Source organism: Erpetoichthys calabaricus, chromosome 4 (genome assembly GCF_900747795.2).
Source record: "Erpetoichthys calabaricus chromosome 4, fErpCal1.3, whole genome shotgun sequence".
Lineage (NCBI taxonomy): Eukaryota > Metazoa > Chordata > Cladistia > Polypteriformes > Polypteridae > Erpetoichthys > Erpetoichthys calabaricus.
In genome coordinates, this window is record NC_041397.2 from 159,219,579 (window position 1) to 159,239,827 (window position 20,249).

At 42.7% G+C, this 20,249-nt stretch overlaps 1 protein-coding gene across 1 annotated transcript in view; it reads right to left on the minus strand.

Annotated features, from left to right (window-relative positions):
• The window catches only part of cct8 (chaperonin containing TCP1, subunit 8 (theta)), a 167,017-nt gene extending 147,078 nt beyond the window's left edge, over positions 1–19,939 (minus strand). Inside the window, exons 1-2 of the mRNA XM_051925746.1 lie at positions 19,768–19,939; positions 18,566–18,656 (exon numbers count right to left, since the gene is read on the minus strand). Of these exons, the coding sequence (XP_051781706.1) occupies positions 18,566–18,656; positions 19,768–19,827 (151 nt within the window). The 5' untranslated portion in view covers positions 19,828–19,939. The remainder of the gene's footprint in view (positions 1–18,565; positions 18,657–19,767) is intronic.
• Between the last annotated feature and the right edge of the window lie 310 nt (positions 19,940–20,249).

Here is a 20,249-nt window from a genome sequence, read left to right on the forward strand (position 1 = left end):
TTGGGAACACCCGGGACCCCTTTGCTGCGAAGCAGCAGTGCAACCTCCACGCCACCGTGCATCCACATGATTAATACATGCTTTAATGTATTTCATCATGAAAATTATATCAAGTACTTAGCATTCTAAATGTTCAGGGAGCAGGAACGTCATGAAATTAATGTATTCTGTGTGCTGCATGCACCTCCACTTAGTGTAAGAGGAAGTCAATTTAAGAGGCACATTTAACACAAAGCATTTAATGTGCTACTTAACTTACGACGGGGTTTGAGAAAATCTAGTAAATTAAATATTCATTTTAAGATGAAGTTTAGATTTACGATGTTCTACTTTAATGACAAATTACGAGAATAAAGTCAACATGTCGACTTTAATCTAGACATAAATGTCGAGAATAAAGTAGAAATGTCGAGAATAAAGTCAACTGCTATCGTGGGCTGCATCAGAAGTGGGTAGGAGGAAGAGTATAGAAACCTCATCAAGGACTTTGTTAAATGGTACGACTCAAACCACTTACACCTGAACACTAGCAAAACCAAGGAACTGGTGGTGGATTTAGAAGACTCAGGCCCCTTCTGGACCACGTGATTATCAGAGAAGAACTGTGTGCAGAGGGTACAGACCTATAAACACCTGGGAGTGTAGCTGGATGATAAATTGGACTGGACTGCCAATACTGATGCACTGTGCAAGAGAGGACAGAGCTGGCTGTACTTCTTTAAAAGACTGGCGTCCTTCAACATCTGCAATAAGATGCTGCAGATGTTCTATCAGATGGTTGTGGCAAGTGCTCTATTCTACGAGGTGGTGTGCTGGGGAGGCAGCATTAACAAGAAGGCCGCCTCACGCCTGGACAAACTGGTGAGGAAGGCAGGCTCTACTGTAGGCATGGAGCTGGACAGTTTGACATCCGCAATTACACAGTACCCAGGTACATTACACAGTATTGAAAAAAATAAAACAAGTACAACTTGGCTTGCCGTATTATCCAGTAGTATAGAAACAGTATTCAAACATCTGAAGATAATGGTCACATCTGACCTTTTAAATCCAAAGTATCTCCAGACAACAGACTTGACTCCTTTTTCCAGCAAAAGTTCTTCTGTGTCATCATGTTTAACTTTATTGTCTGCTACAGCTTCAGTTTTGGAATGTTCTCTGTCCATTTTCACCGCACAATACCTCCACTACTGCATGTACTCTGTTGTATGTCTGTTTGGCGGTGTAGCAGTGAAAAAGGTCCCCCTTAAACAGTTTCCCGTTGCGCCACGTTCTGAACGTTGTTTAGGCAATTTAAACCAGTGTTGCGGTATAAGAAAAATCCATATCATAATAAAAATAAAAAACGGTTTTCGGTATGAAACGGTATACCACCCAGCACTCATATTATTTATTTATTTTATATATATATATATATTTTTTTAAACTTTAAAACTTATGTAAAAACAATATGTGGAATTTACTTTTCTTCAAGGTCACATTGAATTTTGAGTCTGCGTTCAGACTTGCATCGTGACAACTCAACGTATATCGCCTTGTGAGTGAATATCGTTTCTTTCTCTCTAATAAAACAACTTTCTTGATTGTTTGCCCATGCTCTTCTTCGCTTTGTCGTTGACGTGTCATTTTGAACTTATAAAATTATTGTCCTGATAAAATTTATAAGAGCTGTGAGTGCAGGAAGCGAGTCTGATAAAAGCATTCACACGAATGAGGTTAGATGACCGTGGTCTTGTTTGAAAATAGTGGTAAGTAGGGCATGACTTGAAAGAATCTTATGTTAAAAGTCTCCGTCTCACGGGACTTCACACCGCAACAACGTTTTTGGAATATTTTAATTCTACAAGTCTCCCACTTAAAGTTTAAATCCGAACAATATATTCGATCTCTTTTCGTTGTTCCGTTATTTCACCAAGTTATAATTTCAGTTAGTTTGCGCTAATGCGATCTTTCCTATCCTTTTTCGAGACTTTGTAATTTTTGTCACTCGTTCACACTGTGACAGAGGGCCGGGGCCCATGCCTGGCCAGGACACCCCTTCACATCTGCCAGGGAGACAAGGGTGGGAAGCCCAGTATCACCCCTGGATGCTAGATGGCAGCCTCCCTGGGTAGCAGCAGTGCCTCGGACTCCACCAGGGCTTCATGGGGGTTGAAGTTCTGTGCAGCTCTGTGGGGTTCTGCAGGCGCCACCAGAGGGTACTGCAACAGGAGCGGCTGGCCCCTTTTGGACACTGGTTTCACCTTACCCGGATTCCGGGTACCCAATAAAAGGGAGCCAGCGACCACGACTCAGCGGCCAGAGTCGGGGGGAGGAGGAGGACAAAGCTTGTGGAGGAGTGGTGGTGGAAGAAAGAAAAGGCGTGTTAGTGTGGTGCTTACTGTACTTAGGACTGTGTTGTGGCTGGAGGGATTACGGGAAAGACGTGCCCTCCAGCAGAAGAAAAATAAAAGTTTCTTCGTTTTTATACGTGCCTCCGAGTCCAGTCTGTGTCAGGCGCAATATAGTGACCTTTCTTACAATACACACACACCTATATTATATATCTATATATCATACACACACACAGTGGGAACAGAAAAGAATCACCCCCTTCGAAATATTCCCATTTTTTTTTTTGCTTAACAGCCTTAAATGATAACACACAAACCAATATTTTTTCCAGCTTTACTTACTCAATGCAATCTAAGACATCCAAATGAAAGATATCACAGCTACAGATCAGAAGAATTTTAAATGAAAAACAAGAAATACTGAGATTAATAAAGGATAAACCCCCTGCTAAATAATATTTGTTAACTCAATCAAGTTTAAGTAACCACCATTTCCATTGCAGACATTGGTTACTGGCCAAATTCGAACTCTTTGGCCTCAATACCAAACGGTACACCTGGCGGAAATCCAATGCAGCGCACTATTCACAAAACACCATACCTACAGTAAAGCATGGAGCTGGCAGCATCCTGTTGTGGGGGTGTTTCTCTGCCGCAGGGCTCTCGTCAGGGTAGAAGGAAAAATGGAAGGGGGAAAATACCGTCAAATTCTTGAGGAAAACCTGCTACCCTCTGCCAGAAACTTGAAGATGGGCAGAATGTTCACCTTTCAATTAGGGGTGGGCGGTATGACCAAAATTCTATATCACGGTATTTTTCTAAATTATCCCGGTTTCACGGTATTCAACTGTATTTTTTTCCCCATGTATGAGTGGATGTTAACCACATTTTCCACTGCAGTTACTGGCTAAGAATAACCTATTCCACTGTCACGTGCATTGTACAATGTACAAAAAAAACATTTTAATGTGCACACAAGTATTAATACAGGTTTGCATGACCCCATAAAGTGATAGTTTTCAAGGGGGTGGCACTAATGAAGAAAAGGAATCACATTGCATGACAGATGCAGTCAAAATATAGAACCTTTTTATTGAACAAATTTTGCAAAAACTTAAACTATAATTTTGACAACATATTTTCAACCATCCAAAGAGGCATTTAGACTTAGTAAAATATCCAGAAGTGCTTGTCAAAAGTTGTATTGCACTGAACATGTCTTAGAAAAGGAATAAATAGTAAACATTTTGTGTAAAACAACTACACTTTCTGTTAATGTTAACCATCTGTCCACTGACACATTAAAGTGACTTTTTAAACAAATTTACCATCATTAAACTGCATAATATTCAAACTAATAAATAATAACAATAAAATAAATAATAGTATTATTACTGATAGTTGCACTATTACTTCAAGGCTTTAAGCCCAGGTGCATTACACAGTACTCACCAAATTAAAATAAAACAAAAAGTGCAATCTTGGTGATGACATCTTTACCAACTGAACCATCATTTAGGCAAACTGCATTAATATGGACCTTGCTTCAAGCTAAGCTATATGCATAAATAATAAAACTTGCATTTATAATGCTATTTGTGGTATATCCATCCATCCATTGTCTCCCGCTTATCCGAGGTCGGGTCGCGGGGGCAGCAGCTTGAGCAGAGATGCCCAGACTTCCCTCTCCCCAGCCACTTCTTCTAGCTCTTCCGGGAGAATCCCAAGGCGTTCCCAGGCCAGTCGAGAGACATAGTCCCTCCAGCGTGTCCTGGGTCTTCCCTGGGGCCTCCTCCCGGTTGGACGTGCCTGGAACACCTCACCAGGGAGGCGTCCAGGAGGCATCCTGATCAGATGCCCGAGCCACCTCATCTGACTCCTCTCGATGCGGAGGAGCAGCGGCTCTACTCTGAGCCCCTCCCGGATGACTGAGCTTCTCACCCTATCTTTAAGGGAAAGCCCAGACACCCTGCGGAGGAAACTCATTTCAGCCGCTTGTATTCGCGATCTCGTTCTTTCGGTCACTACCCATAGCTCATGACCATAGGTGAGGGTAGGAACATAGATCGACTGGTAAATTGAGAGCTTCGCCTTGCGGCTCAGCTACTTTTTCACCACGACAGACCGATGCAACGCCCGCATTACTGCGGATGCCGCACCGATACGCCTGTCGATCTCACGCTCCATTCTTCCCTCACTCGTGAACAAGACCCCGAGATACTTGAACTCCTCCACTTGGGGCAGGATCTCGCTACCAACCCTGAGAGGGCACTCCACCCTTTTCCGGTTGAGGACCATGGTCTCGGATTTGGAGGTGCTGATTCTCATCCCAGCCGCTTCACACTCGGCTGCGAACCGATCCAGAGAGAGCTGAAGATCACGGCCTGATGAAGCAAACAGGACAACATCATCTGCAAAAAGCAGTGACCCAATCCTGAGCCCACCAAACCGGACCCCCTCAACACCCTGGCTGCGCCTAGAAATTCTGTCCATAAAAGTTATGAACAGAATCGGTGACAAAGGGCAGCCCTGGCGGAGTCCAACTCTCACTGGAAACGGGTTCGACTTACTGCCGGCAATGCGGACCAAGCTCTGGCACTGATCGTACAGGGACTGAACAGCCCTTATCAGGGGGGCCGGTACCCCATACTCTCGGAGTACCCCCCACAGGATTCCCCGAGGGACACGGTCGAATGCCTTTTCTAAGTCCACAAAACACATGTAGACTGGTTGGGCAAACTCCCATGCACCCTCCAGGACCCTGCTAAGGGTATAGAGCTGGTCCACTGTTCCGCGACCAGGACGAAAACCACACTGTTCCTCCTGAATCCGAGGCTCAACTATCCGACGGACCCTCCTCTCCAGGACCCCTGAATAGAGTTTTCCAGGGAGGCTGAGGAATGTGATCCCTCTGTAGTTGGAACACACCCTCCGATCCCCCTTCTTAAAGAGGGGGACCACCACCCCGGTCTGCCAATCCAGAGGCACTGTCCCTGATGTCCATGCGATGTTGCAGACGCGTGTCAGCCAAGACAGTCCTACAACATCCAGAGCCTTGAGGAACTCCGGGCGTATCTCATCCACCCCTGGGGCCCTGCCACCAAGGAGTTTTTTGACCACCTCGGTGACCTCAGTCCCAGAGATGGGGGAGCCCACCTCTGAGTCCCCAGGCTCTGCTTCCTCATTGGAAGGCATGTTAATGGGATTGAGGAGGTCTTCGAAGTATTCCCCCCACCGACCCACAACGTCCCGAGTCGAGGTCAGCAGCGCACCATCCCCACCATATACAGTGTTGATACTGCACTGCTTCCCCTTCCTGAGACGCCGGATGGTGGACCAGAATCTCCTTGAAGCTGTCCGAAAGTCATTCTCCATGGCCTCCCCAAACTCCTCCCACGCCCGAGTTTTTGCCTCAGCAACCACCAAAGCCGCATTCCGCTTGGCCTGCTGGTACCTATCAGCTGCCTCCGGGGTCCCACAGGACAAAAGGGTCCTGTAGGACTCCTTCTTCAGCTTGACGGCATCCTTCGGGGATGGCCGCCACGACAGGCACCGACCACCTTACGGCCACAGCTCCGGTCAGCTGCCTCAACAATAGAGGCACGGAACATGGCCCATTCGGACTCAATGTCCCCCACCTCCCTCGGGATGTGGTCGAAGTTCTGCCGGAGGTGGGAGTTGAAGCTACTTCTGACAGGGGGCTCTGCCAGACGTTCCCAGCAGACCCTCACAACACGTTTGGGCCTACCACGCCTGACCGGCATCCTCCCCCACCATCGAAGCCAACTCACCACCAGGTGGTGATCAGTTGACAGCTCCGCCCCTCTCTTCACCCGAGTGTCCAAGACATGTGGCCGCAAGTCCGACGACACGACCACAAAGTCGATCATCGAACTGAGGCCTAGGGTGTCCTGGTGCCAAGTGCACATATGAACACCCCTATGCTTGAACATGGTGTTCGTTATGGACAATCCGTGACGAGCACAGAAGTCCAATAACAAAACACCGCTCGGGTTCAGATCAGGGGGGCCATTCTTCCCAATCACGCCCTTCCAGGTCTCACTGTCATTGCCCACGTGAGCATTGAAGTCTCCCAGCAGAACGAGGGAGTCCCCAGAAGGTATGCCCTCTAGCACCCCCTCCAGGGACTCCAAAAAGGGTGGGTACTCCGAACTGCTGTTCGGTGCATACGCACAAACAATAGTTAGGACCCGTCCCCCCACCCGAAGGCGAAGGGAGGCTACCCTCTCGTCCACTGGGGTAAACCCCAATGTACAGGCTCTAAGTTGGGGGGCAATAAGTATACCCACACCTGCTCGGTGCCTCTCACCGGGGGCAACTCCAGAGTGGTAGAGAGTCCAGCCCCTCTCAAGGAGATTGGTTCCAGAGTCCAAGCTGTGCGTCGAGGTGAGCCCGACTATATCTAGCCGGAACCTCTCAACTTCGCGCACTAGCTCAGGCTCCTTCCCCTTCAGAGAGGTGACATTCCACGTCCCAAGAGCCAGTTTCTGTAGCCGAGGATCGGACCGCCAAGGTCCCCGCCTTCGGCCACCACCCAACTCACACTGCACCCGACCTCCTTGGCCCCTCCCATAGGTGGTGAGCCCATGGGAAGGGGGGACCCACGTTGCCTCTTCGGGCTGTGCCCGGCCGAGCCCCATGGGTGCAGGCCCGGCCACCAGGCGCTCGCCATCGAGCCCCACCTCCAGGCCTGGCTCCAGAGTGGGGCCCCGGTGACCCGCGTCCGGGCAAGGGAAAACGCCGTCCAAAATGGTTTTTCTTCATAGGAGGTTTGTTTAACCGCTCTTTGTCTCATCCCTCACCTAGGACCAGTTTGCCTTGGGTGGCCCTACCAGGGGCATAAAGCCCCGGAAAACAGAGCTCCTAGGATCATTGGGACACGCAAACCCCTCCACCACGATAAGGTGACGGTTAAAGGAGGGGTATTTGTGGTATAGCCCTACAGAATCATATTAGGGCCACGGTGAAGAAAAAAATACGGACACGGGGAAGAAAAAATCAAACTATATGTCGAGAATAAAGTCGACATTTCCACTTTATTCTCATAGTTTACTTTATAATTAAAGTAGAATGTCGTAAACTAAACTTCATCCTAAAATCATTGTTTAATTTACTAGATTTTCTCAAACCCCGTCATAAGTTAATGTAGCACATTAAATGCTTTGTGTTAAGTGCTCCCCTACCCAGTTGTTAATCACTACGCTTCTTAAACTGACTTCTCCCGCACTAAGAGGAGACAGCGATCACCGCACAGAATCCATTCACTTCATGATATTCCTGCTCTCTGAAAATTTAGAATGCTAAGATAAATACTTGATATCATTTTCATGATGAAATGCATTAAAGCAGGTATTAAACAAGCACGGTAGTGAGGCGGTAGTGCTGCTCCCTCGCAGTAAGGGGTCCCCAGGTGTATATTCAGTGTAGAGAACTTTATGGCAGGTGTGACGAGGCTCCAAAGAACTGGATGTATGAATGGATATCGCACAGGTTTAACTTAAATATTGTGTAAATGTTGGGTTTGTGATCTGGTGGTCGGAAACACTAACACAGAATTCAATGGATGTTCTTCTGAGCAGGCTCTTTATTCCACGCGTGCTGTCTCTATCTGACGTACCAAAACCCCAATTCCTATCTTTCATTTTTCTTTCTCCACATAACCAATCACCACACGATAAACGTCTTTGTGAAATTAAAACTAGTTACAAACTTAGCCCACGGAGTGTTCAGAACTTTAAAAATATCTTTGTTATACATGTTTAATTATACCATCCATTCAGAGTTGCGCCCATCTCTGAATGAGTCGCCAGCACATCGCAGGATGAATACAAGCAAAACATACACTGGCAGGGTCAATATAGCACAACAAAACCCCACATCCTACATGACTTTGAAAGGAAACTGAAGCACGCTGAGTAAACCCACCAGAAAAACATGCAAATGCAAGGCAGGCACGCTGCCATGCCCCCATATGATTAATGCATGCTTTAATGCATTTCACCATGAAAATGATATTAAGTATTTATCTTAGCATTCTAAATGTTCAGAGAGCAGGAAGATCATGAAGTGAATGTATTCTGTGCGGCGATCGCTGCCGGCGCCTCCTCTTAGTGCAAGAAGAAGTCAGTTTAAGAATCACTTAACACAAAGCATTTAATGTGCTATATAACTTATGACGGGGTTTGAGAAAATCTAGTAAATTAAATATTCATTTTAGGATGAAGTTTAGTTTACGATGTTCTACTTTAATGACAAATTACGAGAATAAAGTCAACATGTCGACTTTAATCTTGACATAAACGGCGAGAATAAAGTAGAAATGTCGAGAATAAAGTCAACATGTCGTCACACTATTACACAGTACCCAGGTACATTACACTGTATTGAAAACAAACAAAAAAAATACAACTTGGCTTGCAGTATTATCCAGTAGTATAGAAACAGTATTTACACATCTGACCTTTTAAAACTAAAGTATCTCCAGGCGACGGACGTGACTCCTTTTTTTCAGCAAAAGTTCTTCTGTTCATCATGTTCAACTTTACTTTTAGTTCAGTTTCGGAATGCTCTCTGTCCATTTTCACCGCGCGGCATACCTATGCTACCGCCCACTATTTGGTGGTGTAGCAGTGAAAAAGGTCCCCACTTAAACAGTTTCACGCTGCGCCATGTTCCGAACGTCGTTTAGGCAATTTAAACCGGTGTTGCGGTATAAGAAAAATCCATATCATAAAAAAAATAAAAACCGGTTTTCGGTATGAACTAGTATACCGGCCAGCACTACTTTCAATACAACAACAACCCGAAGCACACAGCAAAATTGACTACACAGTGGCTGAAGGAGAAAAAAGTGAATGTCCTTGTGTAGCCCAGTCAGAGCCCAGACCTTAATCTCATTGAAAATCTGTGGAAAGATTTGAATATAGCAGTCCACCAATGCTCACCATCCAATCTGACTAAACTTGAACAGTTAAACTGTAAAGAAAAGTGGGCAACTATTGCTCAATCTAGATGATAGAGGAGTATCCCAACAGACTCAAAGCTGTCATTAAAGCAAAAGGTGGTTCAACAAAATATTGACATTGGGGGTGATCCTTTATTAATCTCTTTTATTAGTCTTTTTTTTTTTTTTTTTAATAATTTTTATGAACTGTAGCTGTGATATCGTTCACTTGGATATAGGTTGCATTGAGTAAGTAAAGATGAGAAGAAATATTTTATGCGTTTTCATTTAAGGCTGTAAAGCAAAAAAAAAAAGGGAATATTTCGAAGGGGCTGATTCTTTTCTATATCCACTGTATGTGTGTATAGGGGTGTGTGTGTGTGTATTATATATGTGTGTGTGTGTGTGTGTGTATTTGATCTTTATTCTGCTGTTACGCTGTTGGTTCATTCAGAAAGTCTTGAGCCCAGGAAAGGTGCTATATAAAATTATTACTTTAGTTGATTAAAATTGTCTTATGAAAAGAAATATCACAGGTAGAACTACCATCTATTAACCTATAAATTTGAGCCAACAAAGAACCTAAACTGGATTCAACCTGAAAAGCAAATGCAGATAGATTATACCATGATAGATACTGTATCTGTGATAACTTTTTAATTATATCATGATACAAATTTATGGCCATAACCCCCACCCCTAGCTAGTTTCCTTTGTTGATTGGACATTGCAGCCCTGTTGTGGGCACTGGTCGCTTTGTCATTTTATATACAGTTGACGATCAACATTTGCGCCTCAAAGCATTTACAATATTTTATTTGTAACCTCATTTTTACTTAAGAGTTGGCAACTGCACACATTTGAGAGCCTCACGGCTATGCAAAATAAGAGATAAAAGTGTTCACTTTTCAATGCAAGTTTAGGGAGCATTAGCTGCATTACCAGACTTGTTCACTATACTGTTTAAGAGAAAATAATTCCTTGTGCCTTTATCACATATTTCCATTCCATTTCCATTTAAAAAAATGAATAAAAAATAAAAATAATCAGGTTTTCTGTTGCACCCAAAAGCATGGTGTAGTGCCATCCTTTGGGCTCTAAACACAAGCATGCAAAGTTAGTGATACGGCTTAGTGAAGAAAAAAAAAAAAAGGTATTAGTAGGGATGGGAATTGAGAACCGGTTCCCACTGTTTCAATTCCTTGGAATTGTTTGCCATTTTTGCAAACGATTCCCCTATCAATTCCAGTCACCTCGAATGACGTCACCACGTTGCGTAGCGTCATTTACCCAGCAGGAAACATGGCACCTAAGCGGCACAAACGCTCAAAAGTTTGGTTATACTTTACGAGAAAGGATGACAACAGGGCAACTTGCAATACTTGCAAAGTAGATATTTCATCAAAGGGAGGAAACACTACGAATATGCAAAAGCATTTGCTCACAAAACACGCGATAACCTTAAATGAATGTCGTGTTTTTGATCCGCTCCGGACTAGTGAATCTGAACCCAGCAGCAGCGATAACGTTTGCACGTCCTCTCCCGTTAATACGGCAGGTAACTAATCAACTAACATTGCATATTATGTTAGCGCGATTTGCCTCATTGCAAAACCTGCTATTACTGTGCATTGCATTTAGATGACCATGACGAGAGAGACAGACAGAGTCTGGCTGTCTCAGATGCTGGCAGTTCTCGCTGCAGTCTACCGGTAGCGTTTCCTTTTACAGAGGCGGGGAAAAGTAAAATGACACAGGCCAGGATAGATGAATGTCACCGAGCAGTGGCTAAGTTTGTGGTAAAAGGCTTGCACCCATTTACCACAGTAGATGCCCCCGATTTTCGGTAAGTGAATGTGTTTAATTGTAGGCTAAGTCAGGGAATGTCAAAGTTGCATGTTCTCCTCTTACCAGATGTTTCATCCGTTTCCATTTATATATCTTTTAGAGAAATGACAAAGACTCTGAACCCTAAGTACAAAGCCCCAAACAGAGACAGTGTAACCAACCACTTGATCCCCGCTTGGTATGCAGGCAAATCTGATTTCTGAGCTGAAACATGTGTTGAAGGCAGCCATCACTGCAGATGGATGGACAAGTTTTAGTCAAGATCATTACCTCACAGTAACGCTGCATTATGTCAGGAATGGCCAGGCTCAAGAAAAAGTCCTCAAAACTAAACCAGTGTACCAGGCACAGACAGGGACAGCTGTAGCAGAGGAGATTGATGAGATCTTGGAGGAGTATGGTATCAAAGACAAGGTTGTGGCAGCCACTGTTGATAATGCGGCCAACATGGATGTAGCTGTCAAAAAGCTACAAATTCTCAAGTTTCCATGCTTTGCACACACCCTGAACCTTGGAGCTCAGAAGCTCTACAACTGTCCTGCCATTTCCAACTGGGCAGCAAGAATTCGCTCTGTGATTGTATGGATGAAGAGGTCCCACATGGCAAAAGTGGTCCTGAAGGACAAGCAAGAATTGCTCAGTAAGCATAGTAAATTGTTTTTTAAGATTGTGTACATGTAAATCATTAGATCATGATCAAATTAAATTCATAAACTAAGATAAGGAATATTACATTAGCATTTAAGTTGTGGATGTGTTACCCCTCAGAGCTGCCCAAGCATATGCTCCTCCTAGATGTAAAGACCAGATGGAACTCTCTGTATTTGATGATGGAGAGATTCTGCGAGCAGTTTCCTGCCATCCAGGCTGCAGCCATCGATCCACGGATAAGAAAGTCCATGGAAAAGGAAAGGTGAGTAATATTGAAAAATAATGATAATATGGCTCAACTTGGACTCAGGTTTTGTTTTTGTTTGTTTTATGCAACATATCTGTTGTATTTTTGTTTTGTTGATATTGCAGACTGGCTAAAATGGGCAATGATGACTTAAGAAAAGCAGAGGAATTTGTGCTGCTCATGCGGAAGCACTACACCTCCACACTAGCAGTCTCCAGAGACAAAAGTCCGACCTGTGGTGAGATTTTGCCCATCCTGCAAAAGCTACAGCAACACTACACCGTACAAGAAGATGACTCTGCCTTCACAAGGAGCATAAAGGAGAACATTTGGAAAGATCTTTCCAAACGATACCAGGTACAATTGATGATTTATTTATCATAAATAAAATGACAGTTATAAATACTTAAGGATAGTCACGATGTCACATTTTCCTCCTTTTTAAAAATTTAAGGACGCTGATATCCAGAGATTCCTGGAGGAGGCCACCATCTTGGACCCCCGATTTAAATCCAAAATGGATAAGGATGAAGTCTGGGACAGGATCAGGGAAGCAGCAATTGCAGCAAACACAGAGGCAGGAGCAGATGAGGTATTTCAATTTGACAGTGTCTTTCATTGTAGCACATTTCCATTGTGAGAGTGAGACCTTTCATCTATGGATCTGTGGTACTTAGTTTGATTTGTTTGTTTATTTGTCACTTTCTACTCAAGCATCTGGAGCAAGGAGACACACAGGGAGAGTTGTTCGAAGATGAAGATGAGGATGAAGAAGACTATGTAAGTTTAGCTCATTGTGATGATAATTTAGATGTCATGGATTGTTCATTTTTTGCTTAATTTTTTATTATGTCCATTTCATTTCAGGTGCCACCAGTAAAGCAAAAAAAAAAAACGGCCTTGGAGGAACTCTTTGAAGATGAGGACAATGAGCTGCAGTCATTCCAACAACGGCAGCCCGTTCTTTCCCTGGCCCAGAGAGTGGATCAGGAGATCCAGCTGTATAGAAGCCTAACCCCCATCCCCTGCAAGGATAACGCCACCCTATGGTGGTGGAGCAAGAGAGAGACTCTGCCCCTGCTGTCAGGACTGGCTGAAAGCTTTCTGTGTGTGCAGGCATCCTCTACCCCGTCTGAGAGGGTGTTCTCCACAGCTGGAGAGACCATAAGTCCAGAAAGATCACGTATCCTTCCTGAAAAAGCAGATATGCTTATATTTCTGCAAAAGAACTGTTAATTCTCCATAGTTGATGGTTGCAGAATTGCACAGTGCACAGTTCCATTGGACTTGAGTTGATTGTATTTGTTGCTGGCTGATGTAGTTTTATTTTTGAGTGCTCAGCTCATATATATTTTTAAAAAGGAGAGTGTAAATGTTACTGGACATTCTTGTGTATTTGCCACAGAATAATTTATGTTATACTTTGTTATTGCTACAGAAGAATATTTATTTTATTATTTTACATTTACAAATTTTTTTCTGGGGACCCCGTGGCACCCCATCGAGGAGCCGTAGGCTGTGGATCTCTTAAGATCTCACTGTTGGGTTTGTAAGGTCATGCTACTCCTAAATTTCTATCTTGTTCAAAGATAAGATATAAAACAAATTTCTAAGCTAATCGACCTGTGTGTTCTCCTTTTTTAAAAATAAGAATCGATAGGAGAATCGATAAAGAATCGAATTGTTAAACAGAATCGAAAATGGAATCGGAATCGTGAAAATCTTATCAATTCCCATCCCTAGGTGTTAGTTGAACTTCATACCAGAAAGTTAGCAGCCACCATCAGCCACGATCAGCTTGTTAGAGACACTGAGTGCCAATCCCATCATCAAGGTAAAACATCATCTCACCTCTGCTATGCTCATATACTCCGAGACCCCTAAAGATCTCAAGCAGCACATGAAGCAGACATCTCTGACAGATTATTTCTAGCTGGTGTGTCCTTTACTATCTTCAATGCCATCTGTGAAAGACAGTGTTGAAGATGTCGAGACCTCACCAGCCTTGATGTCTTACGACAGCAGCGACTAAAGTTATTTTTCAAACAGATGTTAACAGAGGCAGTCAGTAGATGATGTTGAGAAAAATGTTTTGCATGTTACCAGTTTTATTTTGTGTACTGCATTTTATGGGTTTTGTAATGAGTATTGTGGTCCATGGTTGTATGAACTCTATAAAGACATGATATTGGACACAAATATTCTTTAGTGGGTTCAAATCTGTATTCAAATAAATCTTTATGAAATCTGCAAAATTCCACTTTTCAGTGAGTGTTTATCTCCTACATCTCAAAGACAAAGTGCTACATTAGTTGCGGATACTAAATTGGTCCACTTGGAACAAGTATGAAAACGTGTAGCCTGCAGTTCCCTGGTGTATTATGCATACCTGGTTCCTGCACATGAAATTGCTTAACATAGGTATGTGAAGAGCTGCAGACAAACACTACCAAGGTTGTGCAGTATACAGGTACTGGAAAAGTATTTAAAAAAATTTTAATGGGATTTTCAAATCTGGAAGTAAACATTACCTTTCCTCTCAACATCCTACACACCCCACCTCAACACTCACTATAGCAGCTGTGGAAAAAAAGTCTTTCACAAAACAAAAGTACATTAGACCCCCTCGAAGTCGCGGTTCAGAGTTTGCAGCCTCAGTCATTCGTGGATTTTTCCTTTGAACCTATCTAATAATTATTAGTGGAAACCACAAATATCCTCCGCAATTTTTATGGCTTTTTTCGTGGAAATACTGTACTGTAGAGAGAACAGGAAGCAACTGTAGAGGAAACTCGGCTTGGGATGATGAAAGTAGCCAATAGAATTTGAAACTGCGACTCCCAGCAGTCTCTGCAGTGGCTCTGATTGGTCTTCTGCGGAGGGTGCTGGGGCTATTGGGGTCAAAGGATGTCGGCGCGGCTTTTACAAAGGGGGCCGGTGACCAAAAGCAAAAAAAAAAAAAAAAAAGTTTCTGTAATTTGTGTTTCAAGTTCCTGTCTCTCTGCCTGCCTTCTCTTGGGTTACCTGTACTTATTCGTTTTGTCCTGGATCATTTCGTGTTTGGCGTCTGCCTGTGTACATGAGGACTATAAGTGGATTCATGGCCATCCTGCAAGAAGTGCTCCTGAACCCGTCTTCACCATTTCAGGAACAAGCGGTAGGACTACCTTTACATTCCCATTCAACATGCAGATCTCTGGACTATCTATTTTCATCATTACATTTCATCCATTGCCGTTTTTCATGATTTACTGTGTGTGTTTTGTTGGTGCTTTGTTGTATTTAACGTGTAATCACTGTAATGGGAATAGGGGTGGTACTGTTGTTTTCATTTATTTAATTTGTTTTCATTACATTCTTTATTGTTTTTGTCTCTGTGAGTGCGTGCAGGTCGGGTCAAGGCTGGGTGGATCCCTGGAATCTCCACCATAAAAATAAATAAATCGCCACCTTCTTGATGGTGTGAATCTTAGCGGCACTGGACCGCTACAGCGTTATTCAGTTCTCCTTGCTGCTGATTGACTGTAATGCATCTCCAGCTAAGTGTTCTTGTGTTTTCCGTTTTGTTCCTCTTAACCCTTAAACCACCACAACCAGCTATAGTCATTTCCCAGTGCCATTTGTGTGCACGCAGGAGCTCACTTAAAAGCCTGAACAGCACCTATCCTTTTTGGCCGATTGCTTTGCTTCTCTCTCCTCCCCCAGACATCCTTTGCTCCTGTTGGGGGTTGTGCTCCCGTATGATGTTTGTCTATTCTTTAATCGATAAAATGAGCTCTGTATGCAGCTAGTTACTTCTGAAAGAGACATGTTTGTTTGAAGTGTCTGAATAAAGTTCCTATCTCTACAATCTCTTGTGTTTCTGTGCAATTCTGTGACCCAAGCGTGACACACTGCAGCCTCATTGTCTCTGGGATTGAGACAGCGTCAGCGTTTACCTCTGTGTGTTTGCATGCTGCCAGTTCAAGCACAGTTGGCTCAGTGATTTACTTAAATTTTATCCATGGTGTCAGTTGCACTTTGTTCCAGTAGTTTTTAAAATAGTTTTTACAGTTCATTAGCAGTGTGTAATATGATCAGTGTTGCAGTAATTGTGATGCTCTTTGCATGGAAAAAAAATGTGTTCTATTAAAATTTCACATTTTCTTTGTGAATTGTGACGTTTACTTAAAGTGCAGCAAAAAAGTATTTGGCGTCCAGGGATGCATTATCCACCCAAGTATGTGGCAATTTAAGGGTTAAAGCCCCAAGATGCCGTTGAAACGCCCAGCACCTTCTAAGGCTTTTGGCAATGAAAACGTGCTTGCATGAACTACAGTACATATAGTGGTAACATCAGTACTGTACATTCTAGCACTGCGGGACACATAGCAGTACAGTATACAGGTTTACCTTTACATTCTTTTTTTAGGTAATGTATTAAGCTGAGTTTGAAATTAAATTAAAAGTGTTTTGGGGGCATACAGTGGGGCAAAAAATATTTAGTCAGCCACCAATTGTGCAAGTTCTCCCACTTAAAAAGATGAGAGAGGCCTGTAATTTTCATCATAGGTATACCTCAACTATGAGAGACAAAATGAGAAAAAAAATCCAGAAAATCACATTGTCTGATTTTAAAGAATTTATTTGCAAATTATGGTGGAAAATAAGTATTTGGTCACCTACAAACAAGCAGGATTTCTGGCTCTCACAGACCTGTAACCTCTTCTGTAAAAGGCTCCTCTGTCCTCCACTCGTTACCTGTATTAATGGCACCTGTTTGAACTCGTTATCAATATAAAAGAAACCTGTCCACAACCTCAAACAGTCACACTCCAAACTCCACTATCGCCAAGACCAAAGAGCTGTCAAAGGACACCAGAGACAAAATTGTAGACCTGCACCAGGCTGGGAAGACTGAATCTGCAATAGGTAAGCAGCTTGGTGTGAAGAAATCAACTGTGGGAGCAATTATTAGAAAATGGATGACAAGACCACTGATAATCTCCCTCGATCTGGGGCTCCATGCAAGATCTCACCCCGTTGGGTCAAAATGATCACAAGAACGGTGAGCCTAGTGAATGACCTGCAGAGAGCTGGGACCAAAGTAACAAAGGGTACCATCAGTAACACACTACGCCGCCAGGGACTCAAATCCTGCAGTGCCAGACGTGTCCCCCTGCTTAAGCCAGTACATGTGCAGGCCCGTCTGAAGTTTGCTAGAGAGCATTTGGATGATCCAGAAGAGGACTGTGAGAATGTCATATGGTCAGATGAAACCAAAATAGAACTTTTTGGTAAAAACTCTACTCGTCGTGTTTGGAGGAGAAAGAATGCTGAGTTGCATCCAAAGAACACCATACCTACTGTAAAGCATGGGGGTGGAAACATCATGCTTTGGGGCTGTTTTTCTGCAAAGGGACCAGGACGACTGATCCGTGTAAAGGAAAGAATAAATGGGGCCATGTATCGTCAGATTTTGAGTGAAAACCTCCTTCCATCAGCAAGGGCATTGAAGATGAAACGTGGCTGGGTCTTTCAGCATGACAATGATCCCAAACACACCGCCCGGGTAATGAAGGAGTGGCTTCGTAAGAAGCATTTCAAGGTCCTGGAGTGGCCTAGCCAGTCTCCAGATCTCAACCCCATAGAAAATCTTTGGAGGGAGTTGAAAGTCCGTGTTGCCCAGCGACAGCCCCAAAACATCACTGCTCTAGAGGAGATCTGCATGGAGGAATGGGCCAAAATACCAGCAACAGTGTGTGAAAACCTTGTGAAGACTTACAGAAAACGTTTGACCTCTGTCATTGCCAACTAAGGGTATATAACAAAGTTTTAAGATGAACTTTTGTTATTGACCAAATACTTTTTTTCCACCATAATTTGCAAATAAATTCTTCAAAAAATCAGACAATGTGATTTTCTGGATTTTTTTTCCCCTCATTTTGTCTCTCATAGTTGAGGTATACCTATGATGAAAATTACAGGCCTCTCTCATCTTTTTAAGTGGGAGAACTTGCACAATTGGTGGCTGACTAAATACTTTTTTGCCCCACAGTATTTAGGGTTTAAACTATAAAATTAGGCATTTTTTAAACAACATTTTTCACAAATCGCGGGTGCTCCAGGAACATAACCCCCGCGAATTTTGGGGGTGTACCGTACACACACTGATGCAATCAGAACCTCATGGGGGACTTGACGGCAATCAAGAAGGTAAAGTTGTGCTGAGTGTTGGGTAATGGAACAGTGCGCCGGGGAGGCTGATGGGTGGATTCTGGTGTTATCAGCTATTTGATTCAGAGCAATTTTGGTAACAGTACTAAAAATACAGTCTAAAAATTATTATCAGTACCAAAGTCAAAATTTTAGTACCGATCCAAAACTATTATCAATTGTGTACATAAAAAATTAATACATGGACAAATATTTTGCGCAGCTCTGGCTTTTGTCATTGGTTTAACACCGGGGAAAAAAACAAGTGAGCAAAACCTAGTGATCATCAAATAAAAAATTCAATAAACAAAGTAGTATTTTTCATACCATTTGGTCCATACGCTGTTCGTGTTGTTTGAGACAACTCTTTACATGCTTGTATGTTTCTAAAGATTGCTTCTTCAAGTCCAGAGTAATGCTAGAGAAAAATAAAACAAACATTGCACAATTTTATAACCATAAAAATACTTCCATTTAAAATGACAAAATTACATTATTTTACAATAAAAGGTGATTAGTAAAAAACAAATAGGCAATGAATGGTTTTAGAGGCATGGCTTTTTTTGAATGAGTACTCAGTTTCTACGTAAATACCTTAATTTAATAAAAACAGTATTTACAGGGCACATAATTCATGATACTGCCATATTTAGAAGCCAGGAACTCTGACTTAACCGCTGCTCTCTTCCTTCATACCCATTTTTTTTTAACGTCTACTATGCAAGATTACTAGTTTTCATGTAACCAAGGGACTAAAACAATTAAAAATCTACAAACACATCGAAAATTTTACATTGAGTACATACAGAAAAGCAAACAATGTACAGTCGAATGCAAGATCATTTCTGAACTAAAAACAAAACTTTTTAAACAAAATTCTCCACACGTTTACTCAGCAAACGATACAGAAGGACTCCGTTTAAAAGATTACTTAATATCCAGTTAAGATGCAGTTCATCACGTCAACATTTACAGTATTATACCAGTTACTACCAAACACTCCTTAAGGACCTGACGATAAAATGATGAAACGAAAAATAAATCGGTTACCAAACAAAATGGCAACTTACCTATTACTTGCTCATTTTGACAGACTCTGGAAACGGTGCGATGAGGCCACTATTGTTTAAATTTGATTAATACTACTCAAATCTAAATAAATACAGCGACAGAGGCGCAAAACGGACTAAAAACTAAATAAAACCGATCACCCAAACATCAATTTTCCACCTCGCCAAATGAGATAGATTTATTTTGCAACAGCAAATGAGAATATAATGAGCAGCACGTGGTGGCTGGAAAAGAAATAGGTAACAATTGAACTTAACGCCGAACGACATAAACTAAAAAAGAAAAGATGATAACGGAATCAAATACCGTCACAAGATACATGTGACATTTACATATATATTTCTTTGTAAGTTTTTTTCCTTTCTAGGCCTACTCACAAATATGAGGTTCCAGTCTCGAGACAACTACACATCGATACAGAACTACTCAAATACCCTTGATATTAAAAAATATTTTACCTTGGCGCCTTCCTTCAACATCTGTGCAAAACCAGGGGCTTTAGGTACGTGAAGAGACATGGCTTTAATGTGCGTTATATCGCCAAAATAAAAACCAGAATTTATTTCACGTCAAAAACGTGACAGCACAGTTCCCAACAGTCAGCTAAGAAGCTCTTAGTAACGCCGCCTCTTTCTCCTGACGCAAATCAATAAGTAATGCACATCTATTGGCGTATTACTGCCATCTAGTGAATGGAGGTAAGTGTTTCACACGTTAATAATGACAAGAGTGTCGCTACCCGATCTGCGTGCCAATAGACATAGAATTACTAGACGCCGCATGACCAACATCATCATACGTCAACGTCTCCGCCATATTGCGAGTGGCGCTGTTTTGGAGTGAAGTAATGAATAATAGCCGGCGCCCGCCGTAGCATGCGGCGGTGTAAGAATAGGAACGGAAAACGGTGAGAAAGGAATTCAGAAATCAAGCAGAAATA